Raw genomic sequence first — 24,157 nt, forward strand, 5'->3', positions numbered from 1 at the left:
AAGCAAGCATTTGCTCACACTCACTCCTGAGATCTACACACGGGGGCCTGAAAACAGCAAGGATTCTCTCATTAACTCGCCACTGTACAGATCATTAATGGACTTTTTGTATACTCTTGATTGGCATCACCAGATGTGGATAGGCAGATGGTGCTAGTAATCATAATTATAGTTTTAATCAAAACTATAATAGCAATTACAATTTATGAGCTCTTTTTGCCACATACTACGCTAAGCACTGTATATGAATTGTCTAATACCTACCATATATCTCCAGCAAAATTTGTACTATTGCTACCCCCATGATACAGATTTAAAAACAGGCTTGGAGAGTTGAGAGACTTTGCAAAAATTGCAGAGCTAGGAACTGGCAGAACATTGATCAAAATTAGGCCTGCTAGACACCAGAGTCTGAGCTCCTTAAACAGACTGACCAACCTATGTGTGGACACATGTTATCAGCTGAGGAACTTGGAGTTAGAAAAACACTTTCGTTTGCTGATCTCTTTCCATATAAGGGCAAAATTGGCACATGGACAGTGGCCTGTGCAAGCTTCTCTTATTCAGGTTTGATACTTAATGGCAATCAGCCACTTTACTATCACGACCCTCAGTGAATGAGCAGGTTCCAAACCTGCATTTGGCTGGTTAGGCTACGACAGGACAAGACCACACAGAATTGAAGTTGAGAGAGGATTTTTCATTTGTGGCAAAGGCCCGCATGCATTTTGATAAGTAATTCCAAAACCTCAGCTTACATATATACATTTCAGAAAAGGCAACTCACTGAAAAGGTACTGTGCTTTCTGTCTCAGAGAGTTCACAATTAGGCTTCAGGAAAAGCGGAAATGCAATTTGAATTCAGGAAAAAGCAGAGTCAAGTATCATGATCCCCTTTCTCTCTTTGCCTCTGCTTTTGTGTTTCCTGCTTACTCTTTCTTGCTTCTGAGTGACTGGCTTTACCTACGGGGTGGCAGCTGAGTTCCTGAGTATGGCATCTTTGAGCAGCTTCAGTTCCCTTCCTCACGTCTAGGGAGGAATGCTGTCTGGCCCTGTGGGGTAAGGTGCCAGAGCAGTTAACTAGACTTGTTTCCTAAGGGCTTTGCCAGGGTGAGGTCTGTCCGTGGGAATAACCTCACCTAGGAATCTGAGAAGCTCTGAAGTTTCTGGATACACCTGCTCTTATGGTCTCAAGGGCCTCGGAGTCCGGGTATTGCTAAAAGATGCCATGAGCCACCTTTCTCACCAGCACTGCTACAGAGAATGCTCACAGCCCACCGCCCTTGCCCCAGTGGTTCTGCCAGAAGCTCAAGAGGAAACAACAAAATTAAACACTGCATTTGGCATCTCGCTATAATGTTCCTATGGGACAAGATGGTGGACTTGTCTACTTAAAAAAAAAAAAAAAAAAAGGAAAGGCTCATGATACCTGCAAAGGTGAAATGATGGGGAGAAAAAGGGACATTTATAATATTTTAAACAATAATAAAAAAGAAAAAGAAAAAAAAGAAAAGGTGAAATGAGAAATACAACAGAGCTAGTAAGGTATAGGAACAGTTGTGCTCCTGGTAAGACCTGGAGCATGGAGTTGTCAGCCCTCCCTCCCTCCTTCTGAAATTTCTTTTGTCTCCCTCCCCCTGCAATGGGCTCTTGAAATCTTTGAGCTTATTTTCTCTACTCTGTGAACATTTTTTGCAATTATAAGAAGAAATATTCCTTTCATTCTCTTAATTGGGATTCCAAGCATTATTTTAAAATTGCTGAAGGAGTTTAGGAAAGCAGATTTCAGACTGGCAAAGTATTCACAGTTAAAGCCATTAGGTTGTTTCTGAATTACTTAGCATGGTTACCTTATTTTCCTTTAAAAGGAGGCTGAACAACCGTACCACACATTTTTGTTCCTCTGGGACTTATTACAATCCATGGGCGTTTAATTTCTGCAGGATAATAACGCTGTAAGACAGTGTCATCTGACGGGAGCACCAGGTATCTTTATAAGAATACTCTGCATATTGCTTAGTGCATAATCAAAATTATTGTTACCTAGTTAAAATAAGCTTTGGAATATGAGCCGGAGAAGAAACTAGTAAAGTAAGAAAATAAGAAAAATCAATGTGCTCTCAGGAAGCCAGAGAGAAAATGCAGTGAGGATCTTTGCTGATCCAGCAAAAGCTCTGGGTATGTGATCTATTATGATGTTTCTAGGCATTTATATTTCAGGCCAATAAAAAAGTAATCGTTGAGGAAAATGTAGCAACCTTGGTTTGTGTGATAATGTTAAAATATAACTTTCATACTCTTGGTTTTCTGCCCATACGCAGGATTTTGTGTAAGCCTAAATGTGCCTCTTTAACAAATACACTCTCTAGCATGCTGTGCATTTCCCTAGCATCAGGGGTTTGCCTAATTAAATAATATTTTGATATTTTCAACAAGCCCGGGAGATAACAGAATTCTTGAGGACGTCAAGGAGATTGACAGGCCTGTGACCCGGCCCATTATAATCAGCGCCTGATGAAGGGCTAGGTATTTTCCTAGCAGTATCACCCTGCTTGAAGTTACATCATTGATTGTATTTTTCCATGGACTCCATTGCATAGAAATACATCGTGCCAGGCCCCTGCTGCTGTGAAATTTATTCCATCGGCACGGAGGCTTGACCAGACATGTGCTTTGGACATATTGGGAAGCATTTCTCTAGGTGTCATCGCACGACCTACCTCCAGTTTACATGCAGACCAGTTGCTGAGGACCCAGCTGTAGCAGGGGGTCACCGGGCAGGTTTTCTGCTGCGTGAGCTCCGTGGGGCACGGGCGCCCTTCTCCTCGGGTCGGCAGCGTGACAAATCGAGTCCGGCTCCTGCGACCTAAAATGTTAAGGAAGATGTCAGCATTTCGGGCAGAATTTGGCTTAGAAAGGAAACTGAAAAACAGGATGTTGCCTTATACACGTAAGTCTTCATTAAAATACACTGAGCTCTCATGTCCAGCTCTCAGTTTCACTGCCATTTTAATTTAGGTTTCTACAGAGACACAGGTTATCTAAGGTCTGCATGATGCTAGGATGTGAAAGCTGTCTGCTATTATTTCAGTGTCCCCGAGTACAAACTCTATTGTTTCCAAATAGACTGATCCTGTAAACACAAGCAGAATGTTAATTCATTCAACAAATATTTGTTGAGCTCTAGTATCACCCAGGCGTCCTGCTATGTGCTAGGGATACAGTAATGAAATTGCCAGGTGCACCTTCGACCCTCATAGAACTTATATTTTAGGCCACCATTGCCAATATTAAAAATAGAGACAGCCGCACCTTCTTTATATGTTAGATCTAAATTAGCAAGAAAGGTTAAAAATTGCACACAATCTGAATTACCCTAGAAAATTCCCTAGGAATGTACTATCCCAAGGCCCCAGTAGTTTTTTCAATTAATTCAACATGGCTGATTGTCCTAGGGTTTAAAATCATTTTTTTTTCTCCCACTGAGCACAAGATAAAATTGTTGCCTTATGTGGAGACATGCTGTTTAAAAAACATGTTCCAATTCTGGTGTTCCATTTCATAATGAAAGAAAATTGGTTAATAAGAATAGCTGAGGAAAGAGCAGAGCTCCCATGTCAACTTGTGCCCACTCCTAAGCATTAGGTCATAAGCTCATTAAGGGGAATAGTGGATGGAATTTAAGTGTCTGTGTTTCTCTCCATATCTCTCACCCGCTCTTCTTTACTCTTCTTTACTCTTCTTTACTCTTCTTTTACTGATGAGGTACTACGTGCATATAATTTCATTACCATTACATCTGTGAGTATAATGCCCTCCCATTGTTATAGAATTATGTATTTGTGACAAAATATTCAAGAAATGATGGAGGGTTCTATTAGAGAATGTTAGAGGGATGCAGCCCATTCTGGGATGAAATCAGAAAAGACTTCCTTGAGCAGTCGAAATTTAAGCAGAACCTTAAGTAGTGTAAGCCAACCTGATACACAGTGTCCCATGCAGAAGAAAGAGCACATGGGGAGGTCATGAGATGGAAAGGAGGAGAATGTGTTTGAGGATCTGACAAAGCCAGTGTGGCTGCTGGAACAGAGTCAGGGAAAGAATAGGTTGAGGCAATGCTGGTAAAGCTATTAAAAGTGGTATTGTTTAGTCAATTCCAAATGTTCTACATTTGTATCTTAAGAGAACTGGAAAGCTAGTGATGACTCTACTTCCATGCAGAATCCAGGCCCCTGGGTAGGAACAATTCTCAGGCGTTCTCAAGTTCAGAGACAAGCAAGGGTGACTCACTTTCAGTGGACTTGACATCTTACTGGCCACTGGAACATTATTATAGATTTGGTGGTAAACTAATGCTCTCTGAGAAGTCCCTTGAAGAAAAACAGGCAGTTCTAACCACTGAATTCTAAATTCCTTGAGGTTTGGGCTTCTGTCCCAACATGGTGTTTAATATATATTAAGCACTAATTGAACATTTAATTCATATGTTCATAAATTATCTACAGGATATCTGGTATCATAAAATATGTAATAGCACTTTATAGACACTAATTCAATTAATATTTAATAATCATAATCCTAGAGGACATTCTATTATATTTCCATATTATAGATAAGGGAACTGAGGCACAGTGTAAGTCACTTGTCTAAGGTCAAAAAACTAGTAAGTTCAAAACAGAATTCAAACTCAGACTTTTGATCCAGAGGATGCTGTATTAGTCACAATGCTATGTAGACACAGATAAGACAGCAAGGACAGTACCAAAAAGATGTAAAAGAAACTTTGGATGCTGATAAAATTGGGTCAAAGATAAAGTGGGTTTGGTCAACAATAGAATCTACCCATTTGCATCCTTGGGCACTGAATGAAACGTGTTTGGACAGATGTTATTTCCAACATCACTCAAATCAAATCATATAGGTCTGACATCACCTCATTCAAATGAAATGTTATCCCTGCTTGATGAACACTTTTTAAAAGATATTTTTATTGATTTCAGAGAGAGGAAGGGAGAAAGAGAGAGAGAGACAACAATCATGAGAGTCATTGATCGGCTGCCTCCTACATGGCCCCTGCTGGGGATTGAGTCAGAAATCTGGGCATGTGCCCTGACAGGGACTCGAACCTCAATCTCCTGGATAATAGGTTGGTGCTCAACCGCTGAGCCACACCAGCCAGGCGATGAACACATTTGACTCAAGATTTTATATTCATTCTTCCTTATATACTCTTCAGTATTATAATAACCTTTATGTTTATTTTCTTGACCTAAATACCCATTACTTTACTGTCATAACTGCATTCTGTTCTAGATCCACCTTTGTAAGGATAATGACAATGCAGTGTTGCCTTTATCATAGCTAAAGAGGCTTTATTTCTTCATAACCAAATAACCAAGCTTGTTCTTGAATTGATGGCATGTGGATGGCCATTATTTTAGAACTATTTTATTTATTTCCATTAAAGTGAGAGATATCTTCTCCTGGACATAGGGGTGGAGGGAACCTGCCTAATGGATTCATAGAAAAAAAAAAATGCTCTTACATTTTTGAAATAATGTAGTCTTAAAACCATTTCTTGAAAACATAGCCATAGGATTTCTCTACCTTTTGCTATCCAATCACAAAGATACGATTTTCAAACAATGCCAATTACTACCAAGAATATATATGGTTTTTGGTTTTAAAAATAACCCTAAATTTTGAAGTATGTTATATTTAATTATCTAATATTAAAGTTCAGTTTAAAAATTGCTAATAAAGGCAAAAGAGTCTCAAAGGTAACCCCTGGCCCTAATGTTTCTGTGGGGTACTTGATATCTTTTAATACGTTCCTTTTTCTTTTAAAGTCAGGGATATTTGGTTGTGTAAATAATCAGTGAAAGTACCCTTCAAATTAGATACTCTTTCACAAGTCCTGAAGTTGTAAATATAAAATGTAGCTGCATGGCCCAGCCGGGCGTGGCTCAGCAGTTGAGCATCGACCTGGGATCCAGGCAATCAGGGTTCGATTCCCAGTCAGGGAACATGCCTGGTTGAGGGCTCGATCAATGACTCTCTCATCATTGATCTCTCTCTCTCTCTCCCTCTCTTTTCCTCTCTTTGAAATCAATAAAGATATATTAAAAAAAAAAATGTAGCTGCATGGAACATAGATCGTATAACAAGGAGGCCTGCCATCTCCAATGACAGTGGTCAAATACTACCTGGGATTCCAAACATCAGATTGGATGGACTATTCAACCACACTGTCTCTCAACAAGGATCATTGTACAAGGGACCCCTAACAGCAGGAGCATGGAGATGCAGGAATTGTTTTGGTGAAAGTAGATTTTCATGTGATAAGGGGAGGGGAGGGGGTCAGTGGAGGTTGTTGCCAAATTAAAGATATTTAAAAATCTGATATACAATATAAAAGAAAGAGAATATTAAAATAGTGATGTTTGGTGAAAAGAAACCTGGACTTGGCATCAAAATCCTATTTGGAAGCAGTTCTCTCAAATTAACAGCCAGTAAATGATGTGACTGCATGAGAGTACTTTAACTCCTCTGAGCATAAATTTTCTCCTCTGTAAAATAAAATTAAGTATACAGGAAGTCCTTATTAGCCGAGGGTTATTCCTGCTAGGGAAAATGCCACTTAAAAGTAAATCTATTTAAAATGGGAATTAAATTGTTTTAAATAAATAATAAAATGTCTAAATGGGACATTTTCTGGAACTAAAGAGCACGCAAGAGGGCTTATTTGATCTATCAGCTGCCGTGCAGATTAAAATCGCAACCAGACACTCAGGACAAAGAAGGCGGCGGCTCCTGATATTTCCCTCATTCTCCTGTAAAGGATCCATTGTTTCATGATTGGCTTGAGCAGTTTGATTAGAGCATCTTTGGCCTTTGAGTCGCCTTTCATCAATTTTCTCAAGAGCTCCCTTTAATCTCTGGTGTACAGGTCACTCTATTTTGCACTCCATTTGCAAGTAGAGATTGACAAACAAATACCCTGACTCGATGACAGCAAGTGTGTGTCAATGAGGATGTTTGTTGACTGGGGGAGGGCTTGATACGGGGGCAGTTCATTGGTGATTCAGGTGAAGAATGCTGAGATGATGTGGAATCCTTACACTTATCTTACACTAATTATATGTAAACCACTTTATAGCATATCTAAAATATAGCAGGTGCTTGTTAAAATTTTTAATTTTTTTTTTTTACTTTAACAACTATTTCATATCAATTCCTAGAACAAGTCTGCAGTGGGTATATAAAGCATGCTACCTGTATTCATAATACTGTAAGCACACGACTATGAAATCCATAATGATTCAGCCTTTTCCCAACCACCACACCCCTTGCACCCTGGTCTGGACTGCTTTTGCCCTCAAAGGTTGCTGCTATACAATCTCATTTTTATAATCTGATAGTGGGAGATTTTCTTGGGCACTGTCTGGACGTCTCCTCTTTGGATTTATGTTTTTTAAGAGAAGCATACTATATGGGACCAGGAATCTATTTGGAACCTGAATTCAATAATAGATGTAGATAATTTGCTTAATGAGCAATACCAGTGAGATGTAGAAACAGAAATTGACTCTCTACTCATCCACTCTTCAGGCTATGAAAGAGAGTAAAGCATTCCCTACAAAATGTTTCTATTTAATAAAAACACAATTTATGATAGGATAAGTTTGCTAGCAGTTCTCTCTGAGCCTTTTTCTTTACTCCCTTGGGAAATATTTGGAATTCATTACAAGCAACAGTGATATTGGGCCTACTATTACATTAGCAATAATTACTTGCAAAGAAGAAAAAAGGATTGCCTGGTAAGACCTCCATTAAAAAAAAATAGGCCTACTAGCAGTAACACACACACTCAAAATTCAGAGAGGCCAATAGGCTGACGCCTGCACACAGGTTTAGAGCATACTAGCCCAGGCCACATTTCCATTGGACTCAGCTGTAGTCAGAGTGCACTCTGAGGCCTCACTGGCAACAGGGACATGGGAAATTTTAAGCAGTAAAAAATCTTCAAAACTTGTTAAATACTTGTCAGTTGATACAGTCATAACAGGAAATGGAGGCAAATGCAGTAGTTTCCTGTTCTGACAGTACCTTCAGGTCCAAGTACCAGCAACCATGCACTTTTACTGTTATGTTTTTTAAACGATGGCTCTTCTGTGGCCCTGGCACATGACCAGTGGAATTAACTGAAAATTACGGGTTTGATAGCTCTGGACGATTTAAAAATGACCCAGGCAAACAAAAGTATGTACGTGAAAGAAAGTGGAAAAGGGAATACAATCATAATAGAGCAAAGGAGACCACACCTATTTAACCTTAGATAAATAATCTGAGCAATTTACATGAACATACCTGTAAACGCCAATGCACAGACACAAATGAACAGTACATAAGTTGACTTTTAGCTTATAGCATGTTATTTGCATATTATTATTACTGGCTTGCTATTTTACCAAGGCGTATGCGCAATGAATGTCAGGGAATGACCTTCAGGAGCTGACATCTACGAGGGATTGGTGAACTTGCACAACAAAGGATGGGGGTCAATGCCACTAACCTCAAGTTGATGGTGGTCCTTCCTGATGTGCACCCAAAATCAGGTTATTGAATAAAATAAGAATAAATCCAGAGGAGAAAATACTTAAGTGTTTAGTACCTGCTATTTAATATTAGTCTATACTAGCTGACAAAGTAAATAAATAAATGAAAAATAAGGGAAACCAACAAAAATTCATTAATAGCTGGTCATGCCAACCTGTTACTTTTAATAACACGTCCCTGTGGTTAAGGGAATTTACTGTGTAATACCTTTTGTCATTATAAAATTATTTTTCATTATGGAGGGAGGGACCAAATTAATTGAGTGAATGCGATGTGCGATGGTATAGAGATGGTATAGCCTGTTCTTAATTCTTTCCCTGCCTTATCCTGCTTCCTTGGCTCGCCTTCCCAAGAGCACCTGCTTTCCCCATGCCCCTCAAATAAACCACTTCAACAGGAATCCTGGTCTCACATTTTACATTACTATTCTCATTTCATATGTGATAAAATTAAGCTTATAAAAGTTAAATAAAATTTGCAAAATTACACAGCTAGAAGAATTGGAGCCAAGATTTGTCTTCCTCCAAAAGCATGCGCCTTCCACATCTCAGTCTCGTTTGGGTAGCAGGTGCTCTGATGCATTTGTTAGGCCACTTGAACAGTTTGAGAGGTGCACTTAGGTCCTCCTCTGCAGCACATGTTACCTGTACTCATAGATTTTCTGTTTTCCTTTAGTGAGAAGTAATTATCGTGCTAACACCTTTCTCAGTGACAACTCTTGATTCGCTTTTGGGTACTTGTCAGAGGAAATTTCTGAAAGCAGAGGGAAGGTTAGATGTTTTATAAAATGCTCAGTTAATTACATGCAGCTCTCTGTGCTGGGTATCTACTTTTTATTCTCTTAAATATTGTCTGGAATTTTTATCCAAGTTTTTTAAGTGCAACAATTGTTTGAAATATACACCTCAGTGGACATGGAGTTAGTTATTTTCTAATGTAACAGAGTGGAGAAAAATTATGGTTCTGAGCTGCAATGTAAGACAGATCTTTGGCAATGTCAGAGATGGAAGATGCAGTATTAGTTCTGGTTCACAGCTGCAGGCTATGGGTTTCTCCTACAGGGGGTTTTCCTGGCTTATCGGAATATTGCTCAGGCACCCACATAACTTTCATCTTAAAGAACACTCAATCTAGGCACGATACAGATCCCATAGGCTTTTCAGAGTAAAACAGACTAGTCCCAGCCATGACCACCTATTTGGGACTGAGGTCAGCTAAGCAAAGAAATAACAAGACACGGTTTTCAAGGTCAAGAGAGACAGGTATCACAGGAATGGGATAGTTCTTTAGGCACTTTTGGTTTTGCTTGGGAATAAAGAACTCTGGACTTCTCTAACTTCTTACCTCAACAACACATGTGAGTCCCATTAAAAGCTAACAAAACTTGAAGAACCACCATTCATACCTATGTAGAGCAGAAATACCCCAGATGAGGTGCCACCCCACCTGTAAAATTATGCCTATACTTCATAGTACTCTTGCAAGAAATTAACTAAAAACTCCTGGCATCAATGATTATGCCTTTGCCCAAATGATATTACAAAGTATTCTAATATTTTATCAGTTTACAAATTAAACAACAATAGTTCAAGTGCGTTCTGCAGACCAGCTCCAAGTCCTACAACTTGCCATTGGAAAAGCCAGCTCTAAAGCCCAGATATTCTGTCACCTTATCTATTCTTTTTCTACTCTACTATTTAGCTCCTTGTTCTCCTGTTATAGGTATAATTAATTGATACAGTAAATCAGTTTGAACTCTTATAGCGATTGGACTGTGCCTGATCAAGAACACCACATGCTCACATTCTACAGACAGTAAAGATAAAGGTGATTGCTTGCCTTTGAAATCTAAATAGTAATAGCTAGAAACTTCAATGTTGGGGTGCTTTATAATCAATATTAGATTATTTTTTCATTATGGGCTACTGTTGACAGAAATTATATACCATCTTAGAATTACAAGAGCCTTGACTGCAAACAGATAATAAAAAATGCTGAGATTGAGCCCTGAGCGTCTAGTAGAGAAAACAACAGTTCTAAGAGCTATTGACCTTGTCATTCAATTTTGACACAAATATCACCTCAGCAGTCTTCCTTCCCCACCCCTCACTTCCCTGCAAGACACCTGTTACTCTCTGTCACATGACCTGTTTTGATTTTATCATACCACTCCTCAGCTAGGTAACATAGTAGAGAAAAGAATTATAAACTCAGATACATTGAATTAAAATGTGAAATTAAAAAAAATCATAGTCTGGGATTAAGAACTTCCTTAGAATGTTACTGGTTAAATAATAATTATGAATAATTCATGCGATGCTCAATTTAGGGAGTTCTACATTCCACTGAAGTGATGAAAATTCGACAAAGAATGTGACTAATCCAAATATTAAGCTCCTCTATTACAAGCTTTGATCTTTGAAATCTATCTAAAAAGATCCCTTAGTGGAAGCTTAGAATCGTTCTCTCTCTAACGTAAAATAAATTGGATTCAAACTGCTCTGACCTTGAAATCTTTAACACAATTAGGAAGCACATATGCCAGGCATCAGGTGCGCATTAAAGAGGCACTCCAGACGCCTGGAGAGTGAGGAAAGACTCATTTCAAAGGGTCCCCTCGGACCCATGTCGATCTGTGGGTTTGAAGGTGAAGTGTGGCTCCTGGTTTTGCCCGACAACCCAGTGAATCCATAAACGGAGACGACCGTGTGAGCTTTTGCCTTTCATAAAGAAGTCAGATTCCCTCGCAACTCGCTTGCCCGCTTCACTGTGACTCACTCCCGTCTGTCTGCTCTTGCGGTCTCTGCCCCACTGCCACCACCAGGTGGAACCAAGAGCGGCGGGTACAGGACAGCTGCTGGCCGCCGCAGACGCTTCTTCACGAGTGACCAACCTCAGCTCCACATTTTGGTCTCGTTTAAGAAACAAGTTCATCTGTGCCCTACGGTTCTGCTTGTGATTATCACTTGTAGCTTGTGCTGAGTGAGGGTTAGGGACATTACTACCTGCCGGGGGAGGTGACGGAGCGGTGGAGCCGGGAGGTTGGAAGGGGCCGAGGCTTGGGAACTGGCGGAGGGTAATATAATATTCCACAGGGGCCGCCTGCTTGCCAGGGTCCTGAGGGGAGATGCTTAACATTTCAATGTGTCCCAGTATTTTTTCTACTGCTCTATTCTTTTTAATATTGAAGGTGGCCCCCAAGAGAACTAGAAAAAGACTCATTTTTATGTTTTTGTGTATAGGTCCTAACACAGAGCCTTGACTGCAAACAGATAATAAAAAATGCTGAGATTGAACCCTGGGCATCTAGTAAAGAAAACAATAGTTCTAAGAGCTACTGACCTCGTCATTCAATTTTGACCCAAATATCACCTCCTCAGCAGCCTTCCTTCCCCATCCCTCACTTCCCTGCAAGACACTTGTCACTCTCCGTCACAGGACACGTTTCGATTTTCTCATACCACTGCTCAGCGTCTGTTAGTTTTGTGTTTATTTACTTGTTGATGTGCTGTCTCACCATCATCTCCTTTTCCCCTAGACTGTTACATTTACAAAGTCGGGGAATTTAGTTCCATGCACAGTGTACCCTGCACTCCTGGTGCTCAGAAAGCACCCAGTGAGTATTTGTGAAATATATGAATACATTTCTCCTACGTCCTGCCTTCAAGATTACAACTCAAAATAGCAGGGTCACTGTATCATTTACTTTCTACACTGTCACTCTTGACAATGAAAAAGGATACCCTTAGGTGCCTGCATAATAGGTGTCAACTTCGTAAACCTTTATTGACTAAATAAAGGAAAAAACAGAATACATACACATTTAAAGCAGAGCACCGGAGGGTTTGTCAGATTTCAGGATTGAGGAATATTTTTTAAAAAGGCATCATTATGCCTGGCTGGGGGTAGCTCAGCAGTTGAGCACCGACCTAGGATCCAGGTGATCAGGGTTCGATTCCCAGTGAGGGCACATGCCCGGGTTGCGGGCTCGATCCCCAGTCGAGCCATGCAGGAGGCGGCTGATCAATGACTCTCATGTCATTGATGTTTCTACCTCTCCCTCTCCCTTCCTTTCTCAGAAATCAATAAAGATTTTTTTTAAAAAGGCATCATTATATCTGACAATTTAGGAGATCAAGACATCTAAGGGTCAAGAAAAGATACCCAAGAAGTTATCCTACTAGAACACAGATGTTCGACCTTTTTAATCTCATGGCACACATAAACTAATTACTAAAATTATGCAGCACACCAAAAATATCTTTTGCCGAACTGATTTAAAAAAAGTATAATTTTGATTCACTCACACCAGACAGCTCTTGTTTTTGTTTGACAATCTAAGGGGAAAGAGGTCAGTGCCCCTGACTAAATAGTCAGGTATTGCATGTTTTAAAAATTCCTGTAGCACAGCTGTGCTAGAGCATTAGAAATTAGCTCGAGGTGATTTATAACTAGCACCTTATCTGTGTGCCAATGGATACTCTTTAGATGATTTCTAAGATGATTTATACAACCTGATTTCTCCCAGTAGTTAACATTCCTTCCCTAGTTCCACAGTGACTTTACCTTGGAAATCTTTAATTTTTGTTTAGAAAATGTGAATTTAAGTTCAAACTCTAATTGCCTAGAATTCCCCAATAGTGAGTGGGATCCAGATTTGGAAGTTGTCCCTCCCCCCCGTTTACTTTCTATCAGACAAGCAGCGTCTGATGAGTCCACTAATAAAACTGTTTGAAAAATTAAAGTGATGTTTTAATATTAAACTTACAAATTGGGGTCTAATTTTTAAAGGTGGTTTATTAGCAGAACATGGCGATCTATCATGCTTCACTGACTAAGCACAGTGGCAGAATGAGGACTTTCAGGAAAATTATAACCACCAGATATGCTGTCCCCTGGCACTGAACACATTCTTAGGTGACGATGCCTAAGATTTCCGTATTCAGTTAGGGGGAGAGGGAACAGCTGGCTGTCCTGGGCTTGTGATCCAGTCTGCAAGCTCTTCCCCTTCAGGCTTTCCCTTACAGTCCAGAACCACCTGTGCAATGACAAACAGAAATTTCTCCAAAGTGCCAGGTACTGTGCTTCATAGGAACTGGGGGGATACACCCACAAAGAACCCAAGAGTGTGTTTGGCCCCTTAGACAACCAACCATTAGAGAGTAATTCATGCTTGATAAAAGTAGTAAGAGGCAGTAGTGGGGGTGAGAGATGTTCCACACAAGGAAAAGTGCCAAAGTTCAAGAAAGTACACACGAGGATGTGGCTGAAAGATGCTACAATGGAGCCCAGAGAGCCAGCTGGGCAGGTGGAGGGTGATGGGGCTGGAGCGCAGACAGGGTGAGATCCTACGGGTCCTTGTGGACCATGCTGACAATACAGGACTTCTTCCTTTCTCTGCTTTTCCATTCTCCTCTTTACCTCTGAGAGTCATCCACCCCAGCAGAGGCCCATGCGGACAAGACTGCAGTGTTTATGGCTGTGGGATAAGCAGGGTGGGTCACCACTGGATAAAAGAGGAGCCGGTAGTTCTGAAGATGGACATCGCCAATGTGAATGACACCGCTCCCTTGTAGGAGTCTTTGGTGAACTCATCAGTATACAGTGTTACCTATTTATTTATTTACTGTCTGTTTTCTCTCAGATTATAAACTCCATGAGAATAGGGAAATGACCTTTTATTCCTCTACTTCTGCAACCCCAACACATAGAACAGTGACTGGCACATAGGTCTGTGCTTATGGACAAGTGAATTGATGAATGACTCAGAAGTCAACAGGAAAACAGGTGTTCAGATTTGCATTTTTAAAAGTTCACTTAGGCTAGGACTATCGCATACAGATTTTTAGTGAAATAAGAGGATAAGTTATGAGAGTGGGAAATGAGAGTGACTGAGCCTATGGAATAATCTTTAAAAGATCCTAGAGAGTTGCTGAGAGCCCTTTCTCCTGCTGGTGGGTTGGAAAATGGAGCTGGAAATTGACATACGCTAAAATAACATATCCTAGGTACCTTCATACACTTCACATCATTTAATTCTCACAACGAAAACAGTGCCTCTAATACGTGCGTCAATTCCATTTTATAAATGAAGCTGAGACTCAGAAAACTGAATTGGCTTGACCAGCGGCAATATGAACCTGGATATATCCAACTTTAAAGTAGATGCCCAACTAGAAATTACGCCATCCTGCCAATCAGAAAATTTGAGGAACTCTAGATTAGTCACTGAAATCTTGGTCCTAAACTTACCACCTGGGTTTTCTGCAGGCTCTAAATTGTGCAGGAAACTGCATGTTCTTACTAGATATTGCGATTCTTAAATTTTCATTTTGAGTCATGCTCTTTGCAGAAATATTTTCCAAATTCCCTAGCCACATTTTTCTAATACATATTCTGGCTACTGTTTTTAGCTCTGCCCTTTCCAGGGTCTTCAGCTGAGCTCACAGATAAGCCCCTTTCCCATGATGCATCCTGCCTCAGTTTTCAGATGATTCCCAAGTAAGGCAGAGAATCATCAATAACCCCAGCACCCTTGATGATGAGCAGCTCAGAAATGAGCTCATTTCTAGTGCTAGTGAGCCAGTCACAGGATTTTTAGACAACTGCTTCCAAATATCTTTGCCAACTAGATCCGGGTGTTGGCATCCCCTCCTGCCACCCCAATTCCATGATTCCTCCACCTTTCGGTTCATCTCTTCTCCGCCCCTGCTCAGTGCCCAGCCGTGGAACAGGATCTCTCTCTAGGTCCCTACTCCGAATTTCTGACATTTACTTGTGATAAACTGTAACTCTCTCTCAGGGCTACACTGCGATCTTAAACCGCAGTTCTGTGCATTTCTGTGATACTCTTGCATGGCCCCTGCTTTGGCCTGGAGGCTGGAGAGCTGTCCATGCATTTGTTTGCACAGCTTCTGAGCATCAGCTGCCTTCTGCATTCCTTGTCATTATGGAAACTTCACTTCCTGCCCTACCACCTTGCACAGAGCTAGGGACTTGAGACTAAATTTTGCCTAGTAGAATATAGATGGGAGAGATGTATGCTCCTTCCTACCTGGTCCATAAAAACCTCCACAGAACCAGCTGAATATAACCCTCCAGAGAAACCTGGTTGAGCCTTTATCAGTCTGTATCTTTAACTAACCTTGTGAGGCAGAAACTACTCTACCATTTTTGTGAGTGAAAACTTAGTCTCTAGTCTATGATGTTTAAGCCACTTTGATTTGGGCATTTACCTGACACAGGAGCTAGCTTTACTTATATAAAACATACTTCTTCCAAAAACAACAGAGGCCAACATTTTTATAATTGGCTAAGCTTATGACCTTTGAATAAACACTGTCCCACACAGCCAGCAGCTCCTCTGGCATTGGCCACTGTTAGCAAGGCAGTTCTTCAATCTCTGCCTAATCATAAAGGACTGAGATGAAGCCAGGTTCTCTCCCCTCCCCTGTGTCAGCCTCATGTTTCCTCCAGCTGGCCAACATGCCTCATGCCCATTTGTCAAGCTACAGCATATTGAAAGATACTTAAAACTAAATTATTTAGTGGGAACAAACATAGGGAACCCATGTACCTCCATGGCCACAAGTCTGTGAACACTCTGTCCAAGCTGTCCACTCCGAAAGCTGACAGTTGACCACACATTCCACAAGACAGTGAATGCTCATTCTCTGGGGCTTCTCCAAGTTGTGCTGCAGGGAGAAATGAAATATGATTTTACTGGAGAATTAATATCATCAAATCACATTATCCTTTTATGGGAAAGACTGCCCTTTATTTTATGATAATTATCTTTTAACATGTTTGTGGGGGGAAAATATCCTTTCTTATATAAATTGGTGGCAATCACATAAAATAGTTGTCCTTACTTCACAGAATCAATACTTGTCAGCCAAAACTTCTTTTTATAGACTTTAGACCTGCAGTTAGGGTACTGGGAGAGCAGGTGGTTACATGACACAGAGATCTGTCCTGTTACTCAACCAGCAGGGGACTAGGAGGATGCTCAGTGCTAAATCCAAGCACCTTGCACTTCTGGGTGAGCCAATGGTACATAGAAAGCTCAAAACCAATGGCTAGCTAGGCTAAAATAAAAATAATAAAATAAAACCCAAATCAACCCATCTAAAGTTTATTTAAAAAGACCAATTATGGGAAAAAACATAATCATGACCATAATCATGGGAAAAGTTGGTGATACAGTTGGTTTTCCTCTTGTTTTCTCTGAAACCTGTATCTAGGCAAAATCTACGAATTTTTCTGATGATCAAGGTAGAAGAGGTCTTAGTGAAATAATAAATCATCTAAGAAACACAAAGCATAAAAAAAGATTATGCTTTAGGAATACACACTGTGTGTATATTTAGGAAAACTTTGACCTTCAACACATGTTAAGTGTTAGCAATGCCCATACCAAGCTAAAATTAATGAGTATAGTATGATAAGTGGGAAAAGTGGAAATTACCATATGGAATCTATGATCCATACAAGATATTTAGCTATTCTAGTTAGGTTAATAATTTGGGATTTCTTTAATATGTTTAAAATATTTCTTGGTCATGTGGTATTTGGAAAGCAAAGCAGAGAAACTGATTTTTCTATTAATGAAAACTTAGATCCTTCTTTGTATCAAAAGAAAATATTTGTTATGCACACTGAATGTAAGATTTCTTACTTATTTGGAGTTGTTGTAGATTGTTAATTTATTTTTCTTGAAGCCGATAACTTCTTGAGAAACAGATGAAATGAAATCATACGTTAAAATATATCACTGACTCTTGGTAGACAGAACTCTGCCATGTATTAGCCAGTGTGAGAATTTCACCAAATGGGACATCCAATTTCAGATGGTCTGGCCTCAGAGTTGGTGTCGGTCTATAGCTATACTTTTAGTTTAGAGAGCTTGTTTTTGTGACAGTACTTAACACATTAAATCAGGTTAGAGGAGGAAGATTTGTTTTGATTTTAATTTCTACTTGTGGACTCCACCTATGTTAGGAGAAATGGAAGAACTTTTATTTTGCCAATTTGTTAAAAAAGGTTCTGTGGTGATCTGAGTTATCTGGCCCCGTATTCTCAATGTATTCCAAAGGTTGTTTAGTGATTCTTATAGTGTGGCAGCATATGGTCATATTTATTTCTATTAAACTTCCCCCATAGTGCTTTTCACTTGTGCATTGGGAAGGTAATGCTGAATTCTTTGGAACAGCTTTTATACAAACTCTACATAGTTTGTCACAGGGAAAAAGAGGGGCCAAAATTCTGAACCAGCTCATTTGAAACTTGGTAGGGAGGTATTTTAACTTAGTTTGAGAAGAAAAATACAACTGTAGCAATTATCTAGCAATCAGATACTAAGAAAATTAGCAGAGTATTCTAATAGCAACTGTCAGTGTTCATCTTACATGGAAGAGACGGTGTTTATCACATATGCAAATGAATCACCTGCCCAATACAAAGAGTCATATCTAAATATTAGAGTCACCTGATGTCAACAGTTTGTTGGCCAGTATGCCTAAATAAGTTCTTAAAAATTATAAAAAAAATGTAATGAACTCATTTCCCCAAGACAAAAGAACCTTCCCAGTCATTGTGACTAAGTTCAAACTAGTGAGATCTACACAAGCACCAATTACTCCAACTGAACCTAAGCTGTGATGAGAAACCAGTCTGTCACTTACATCAAGCATCCTGGAGGTTGCAGACCAATATTAATGAACACAAACCCTTGGGTGAGAAATACAAATCTAAAATTACCTGCTCGCATTGGTCCATGCCGACCGGCCTGCCGTCGCTGCGCACACAGCTCAGGAGGCGGGTCCTGACGCCTTGGCCACAGGTCGCGTTTTCACTCAGCTGGCATGTGCTCCACTCTACAGGCACAGGACCACCAAGAGGAGTTTCAAAAGTATGGCAATGTGAGCAAAATAAACAAACCTTCGGTTTTCTTCATTGGTGGGGAAGGATAGTGTGCACATAACCCTAAAACCACTTCAGCTGGCTTCAAATACATAATGCAATTTTTCATAGAAAAACAACCAAATTAATAGGAGTGAATTACCTTTCTAAGTTTGTTTTCTTGAGGTAAAAAGCCAAGTGTTTGTTAGAAACCATCTCACAGTTGGCTGGGGAGGAAAGGAAAGAAACTAACCAGGATGCCAAGGAAAACAAGTTTGGAATCATTGATTTGCTGGGGATAATTGAGAGAGAAAATAACCAAGAAGTGAAGCTGGTCTTTGATATAAACTTGAAAATGTTCTCAAGGAATAAATATAATCATCTAAACAAGTTGGTAAATTTGGTACAGTGCAGCCAAGAGAGATGCCCTAGAAAGGAAAGAGTTCAATGTATTCAGAGCTATACACGCTGTCCCCAGGACTCTAATTTTTAAAAATTCTCATCAAAGAAGGTTTTATGGATTTGGCTAGTTGCATTACAAAATAGATAAATGAGAGTTAGAATTCTCGCATAATTAACCTGTTTCTTAAAAAATTCTTATTTTGGTGTGGGTAAAGAGAAGATTCATAATCATATGCAATGAGACCCCTTCTGAGGAGGTTTTCCATATTTGGTAAATGGTCTAAGAGTTTAATTGGAATAGCAAACTCTTGTATAATAAAATCAGTGATTTAAAATCAGTGATTTATGCTGTTCCAGTAAAGCAAATTTAATTGTATTTCTGAAAAATTACTATGAAAACCAAGGATCTGAAGCATCTGATGAAAAAGAAAACACAAAATCATCTTTCACCTATAAAGACAATCATACAGCCCCACAGAATTTACTACAAAGTTTTCTACATGGGAAATCTCAGCAGTGCCACTGGGGTGTCGGTGGGGAATTTGTTGCATTGCGTTGCCTCTGCAGGCACAAGGCGGTTTGGTCATCAGTATTGAATCCAATATTGAGACTTAACATGGTTCCACATTTTGTGGCATTTTGTATATCTGCTACTGCAGGGAGTGGTGGGGGGGCAGGTCAATGTAACTAAACAGTCTTTGGTATTAGACACTCTGGTGTCGAAGAAAAACCTGAGCAGTGGCTGACTAACGAGTCTGTTATGATTCCTAGTGCCTCTCAAGCACCCCTGTCTGAGCAGGCCTACCATCCGCCCTTACTGAGACCCACAGAGCAAGTACATCACAAGCTTGAATTTCTTGAATAATAGAGACCATTAAAGAGCTAAATTCTATGACAGAATGATTATATTCTTTCCTAAATGGTACATTATCCCCTGATATTCTTACTGTTTCAGTTTCTCATGGCTTAATTCAACTCGATTCTGAAACTTTGCCAAATCTTTCTAAGCACCTTTGAATTCAGAAATTGTAGGTGGGGCTGCTGCACCTACATGGAGAGAGTGGGCATTTGTTTCTGTAAAGGGACATTTGAAATGTCAAATCCTCAGCCTGTCGTCAGATAGATGTTTGCACATTCTATTGTCGGTCCTCAATCTGAAGAATGCACATGCGCAAACCTTCTCACGTGAGTGAGCGTTAAGAGAAAAGGCGCGGCTGTGGCTTTCAGCTCTACCTGTCAGGTTGTACTGGAACTGGAAGCAGTTTTCATTGAGGAGGCAGGGCCGTGCCTGGGAGTCCTCAGCACACGCCCTGGAGCTCAGCGAGGGCCTCAGCAGGTGGCGGGTTCTTCTCTGCATTGCGTGGGGATCGCATGACTACAAAAACCGAAAACCAAAGAGGGGACAGCATTAGGGAAGAGCCAGAGTTAGCTGATAAACGATGATTATCTGTATACATGTAGGGGCATGTACAAGAACCACAGGAAAGAGGCTATTGAAAATATTATTAAGCATAATATTTAGAACACAAAACCATTGTGTAATTCAATGTGCATACTCTTTGGTTTTGTTACCTGGCAACTCTTTTTATGTTGCCTACGTTTTTAATCTCCCATGTATAATTAGGCATGGGGACTATTCTCATCAATTAAATGTACTTTGTACTCTCAATAGTCTGCCCCTTAGCAAGAGATTAATGCATTTTGAATGCTTAAATTAATGAAAAAAAGGAAGACACTGTCCTTGTGCCCTCAGGTAGTCTAGCCCAATAGAAATAATCACACAGAACATTTTAATGAGAAGATCATTTTTAAAACTCTGGAACAAACAGATTCACAGAGAATTATTAAATCAGTGTTGTCAATAGACAGAACTTCCTGCCTATTTGGAAAGCCCTCTGAGCCATGGAAGATGGGCCACTGTGTGCCATGGCCTTTTCAGCAAATAAATGTATACATGTGAACGTCAGAGATCTCCTGCAAATATTGCTTTTCCTGTGGGTCCACATGTTCTCTCATAGCTTCTGCTCATATACTGCCACTGAGCCAAGTAAACGTGCCGGCCATGTCTACTTGCACTACCCACAATGGGCTTCCCCCTACTGGAATAATCTCTTCGGCCATCCCCTTCCTTGGAACACTAATTGGGCCTTCACCAGTGACAGTCTTTCTTTTAATAATGATAAATTCTTCTCTTCTTTCCTGACCAACATTCCACCCATGCTCAAGAATTAGTCTACAGGACTTGCTCCTAAACACATATATATACTCATACACTTACATGTTACACCTGCCCTTATAATATTTTCTTTATTACCTTGGCTTCTTCCTTCTTTATAAACTCTTTGAGAGCATGACAGATCATCATTTCTAATTGCCATGTCACGCCCTGAAATCTTGGTACATGTTTTCCACAGTGGTGGTTCAATAAATACCATTAAACACGGTCACAACACAACCCAGACCCAGAAATCTAAAGAGGCATAGGGATGCTTAAGCCACAGGAGGAATGAAAATCTCAGAATTAAGGTCATCAAATCATTATTTCCATATTTGGGATGTTTTATTTATTCATCTTTTCAGATATTGTAGCAAAAACACAACTTGTAAAGTAAATCTTTGCTGTTAATCAAAATAATAATGTTAGACTGCACTGAACTATGCAGGGAAATGCCACAATTTTTTTCTAATTTTAAGTGTTTGGAGCTACTGAAAGACATTTACTATTGATGTGACTTTATAGTAGGATAATCTGTCAATACTTGTAATTTTATATTTTAATTGTATTGAATGATCAAGAAGGGCCATTAAAACCAGGTAATTATTCTTCACTATCTGTAAATGAATCCCATGCTAAATGCTTACCATTAATTTATTATTAGTTCACTAATTTGTTTGCATGAGAAGGAATAATAACTTCATATTCCTTCATTGGTAAATTATCTTGGTAGATACTCCTGATTACTTCTTTTCTACCTTATAAAAAAAATTAATGTCTGAACCAAGTAAATATGTGTAAGGACTTAAGTACCAGCTTAGTCTAAGCCATCAAATAAAGCAAAAGAGAAAATCACACACACACACACACTCATGCACAAATGCAATTACTAGGGAACTTTGAGCAATTCACTTACATACTCTGTACCTTCTTTCCTCATCTAAACCTAGGTGAGAAAGGGGTATGATTTAGTAAGGTTTAATCTAGACACATGGGAGCATGGAACAGACTGAGGAATCTCAGAGGGAAAGTGGGGGGTGCGGGTGGGAAGAGATTAACCAAAGAATGTATATGCATATATGCATAACCCATGGACACAGACAATAGTGGGGTGAAGGCCTGTGGGGGGTGGGGCGGGATGGAGGGGATCAATGGGGAAAAAGGGGGACAAATGTAATACTTTTAACAATAAAGATAAATTCAAAAAATAAAAAATAAAAATTTCCTCACAGTATATCAGTCTCTAATCTCTAAAACTGTTGGATATGGTTTTAAAATATCCTCTGGAACCTAACCTGTCATTCATAACCATGTAGTATTGATAGTCACCTTCCAGAGATTAACACATTGAAAAACAACACTGAGCTTACTCTCCCACTAACACTTTTTCCATAGAAATAGGCAAGGAGGGAGCATGAGTGACTAAAATCTACACACGCAGTCCAACCTAATCTTAGGCAGTATTTTCACTCCATCTTATAAAGACTGTCCTAGCACTGCCTACAGGTGATAGATGGGGTAGTTTCTCATTGTTTCTCTCTGGGAGCCACTTATAAGTTCCTACAAGTTCCTACAGTAATGAATTGGTCACAGGGATATAGAGGTGGGGCTGAGAAAGAGAATAGACAAGGAGGCTTACATCTGGATGATTTCTTTACTGGACCAAGGCTCCTCAAATATAAACCCGCAACTCCTGTTTTCTAGAATATTTATATAAAAACGTGTGTCAACTTTCTAAATGAAAAAGTGAGAGGTCAGCTCTGGGCCAGGTCCTTTATAAAGATCAATGTTATATAGCTCGAGTTTATATGCTAGGAAAGGAGATGACCAATAATACCAGTAATAGCACTCCCTATTTATCCGAGAATTTGTTTTCTGTGGTTTCAGTTACCCAGGGTCAACCAGGGTCCACAAATATTAAATGGAAAATTCCAGAAATAAGCAATTCATAAGGTTTAAACTGTTTGCCATTCTGAGTAGCATGATGAAATCTCACACCACCTCACATGGGATGTGAATCATCCCTTGGTCCTGTGTATCCATACCAAATATGCTCCCACCCATCAGTCACTAGGTAGTTGACTCAGGTCTCAGATCAGCTGTCATGGTACTGCAGTGCCTGTGTTCCAGTAACCCCTATTTTATTTAATAATGGCCCCTAAGCACAAGAGTAGTGATGCTGGCAATCTGGATATGCCAAAGAATATTTCTTGAAGTAAAAGCTATGTATGAATAGTATATACATACATAAAAGATAGTATATATAAGGTTCAGCACTGTCCATGGTTTCAGGCATCCACTGGAGGCCTTGGAATGTATCCCCCACAGAAAGAAACAACTACCGTAGTCTGCTACATATGCCCCTTTAAGAAATTAGATTTTCTAATTTATTACCTTTGAAAAGCAGCACTTACCGTTAAGTTCAGTCATTCCTTATGACATTGTGCCTTCACAGCTTATGTTCTTTCTAGCAACAATGCCTTTACCATGAGGCCTGACCTGAATATTTGTGTTAATCTGTCAAAATTAAATCACATATCCTTTCTGTGATCCTCTACTCGCTTCCTTGCACCCCTATAAATGGAACCACCTCATCTAGTACACATTTCCACTGTACATGTACAGGTATTGACATGTGTGCGTTCCTTCCCAGGGGCTACAGAAAGGGTTCCATGTCTTAATTTTCATGGACATTGAGGCTTGTTCTATGTTTGGCATACAGTATGCAAATAATATTTGTTGTGTAGAAATAATTTGGTTCTTCTTGAGCAATACGACTGGACTTTTGTAAGCTGCCATTAGCAATAGACAAATGGTCAACCCAGGACTATGACCATCTTGCCTGACTGTAAGGATTCTCTGTAGGTCTGTGTATCTGAGAGAATAGAATCATTTCTCTAATTTTCATATATTTTCTAAAAAATCTAGATAACAGTTCCCAGAATAACAGAGTCTATTATTAAGTTAATAATCAATAAATCAATTTTATTTACTCATGTAAATAATAATTTAGATATTTTA

At 39.6% G+C, this 24,157-nt stretch overlaps 1 protein-coding gene across 1 annotated transcript in view; it reads right to left on the reverse strand.

The window, feature by feature from the left end:
- THSD7B (thrombospondin type 1 domain containing 7B) overlaps positions 1–24,157 on the reverse strand; it is a 630,654-nt gene that overhangs the window by 23,236 nt on the left and 583,261 nt on the right. Inside the window, exons 17-20 of the mRNA XM_087819873.1 lie at positions 20,155–20,296; positions 18,379–18,494; positions 16,196–16,313; positions 2,721–2,866 (exon numbers count right to left, since the gene is read on the reverse strand). Coding sequence (XP_087675999.1) covers positions 2,721–2,866; positions 16,196–16,313; positions 18,379–18,494; positions 20,155–20,296 — 522 coding nt within the window. The remainder of the gene's footprint in view (positions 1–2,720; positions 2,867–16,195; positions 16,314–18,378; positions 18,495–20,154; positions 20,297–24,157) is intronic.

The sequence above is a fragment of the Miniopterus natalensis genome, chromosome 8, assembly GCF_054644295.1.
Source record: "Miniopterus natalensis isolate mMinNat1 chromosome 8, mMinNat1.hap1, whole genome shotgun sequence".
NCBI classification, from domain to species: Eukaryota; Metazoa; Chordata; class Mammalia; order Chiroptera; family Miniopteridae; genus Miniopterus; species Miniopterus natalensis.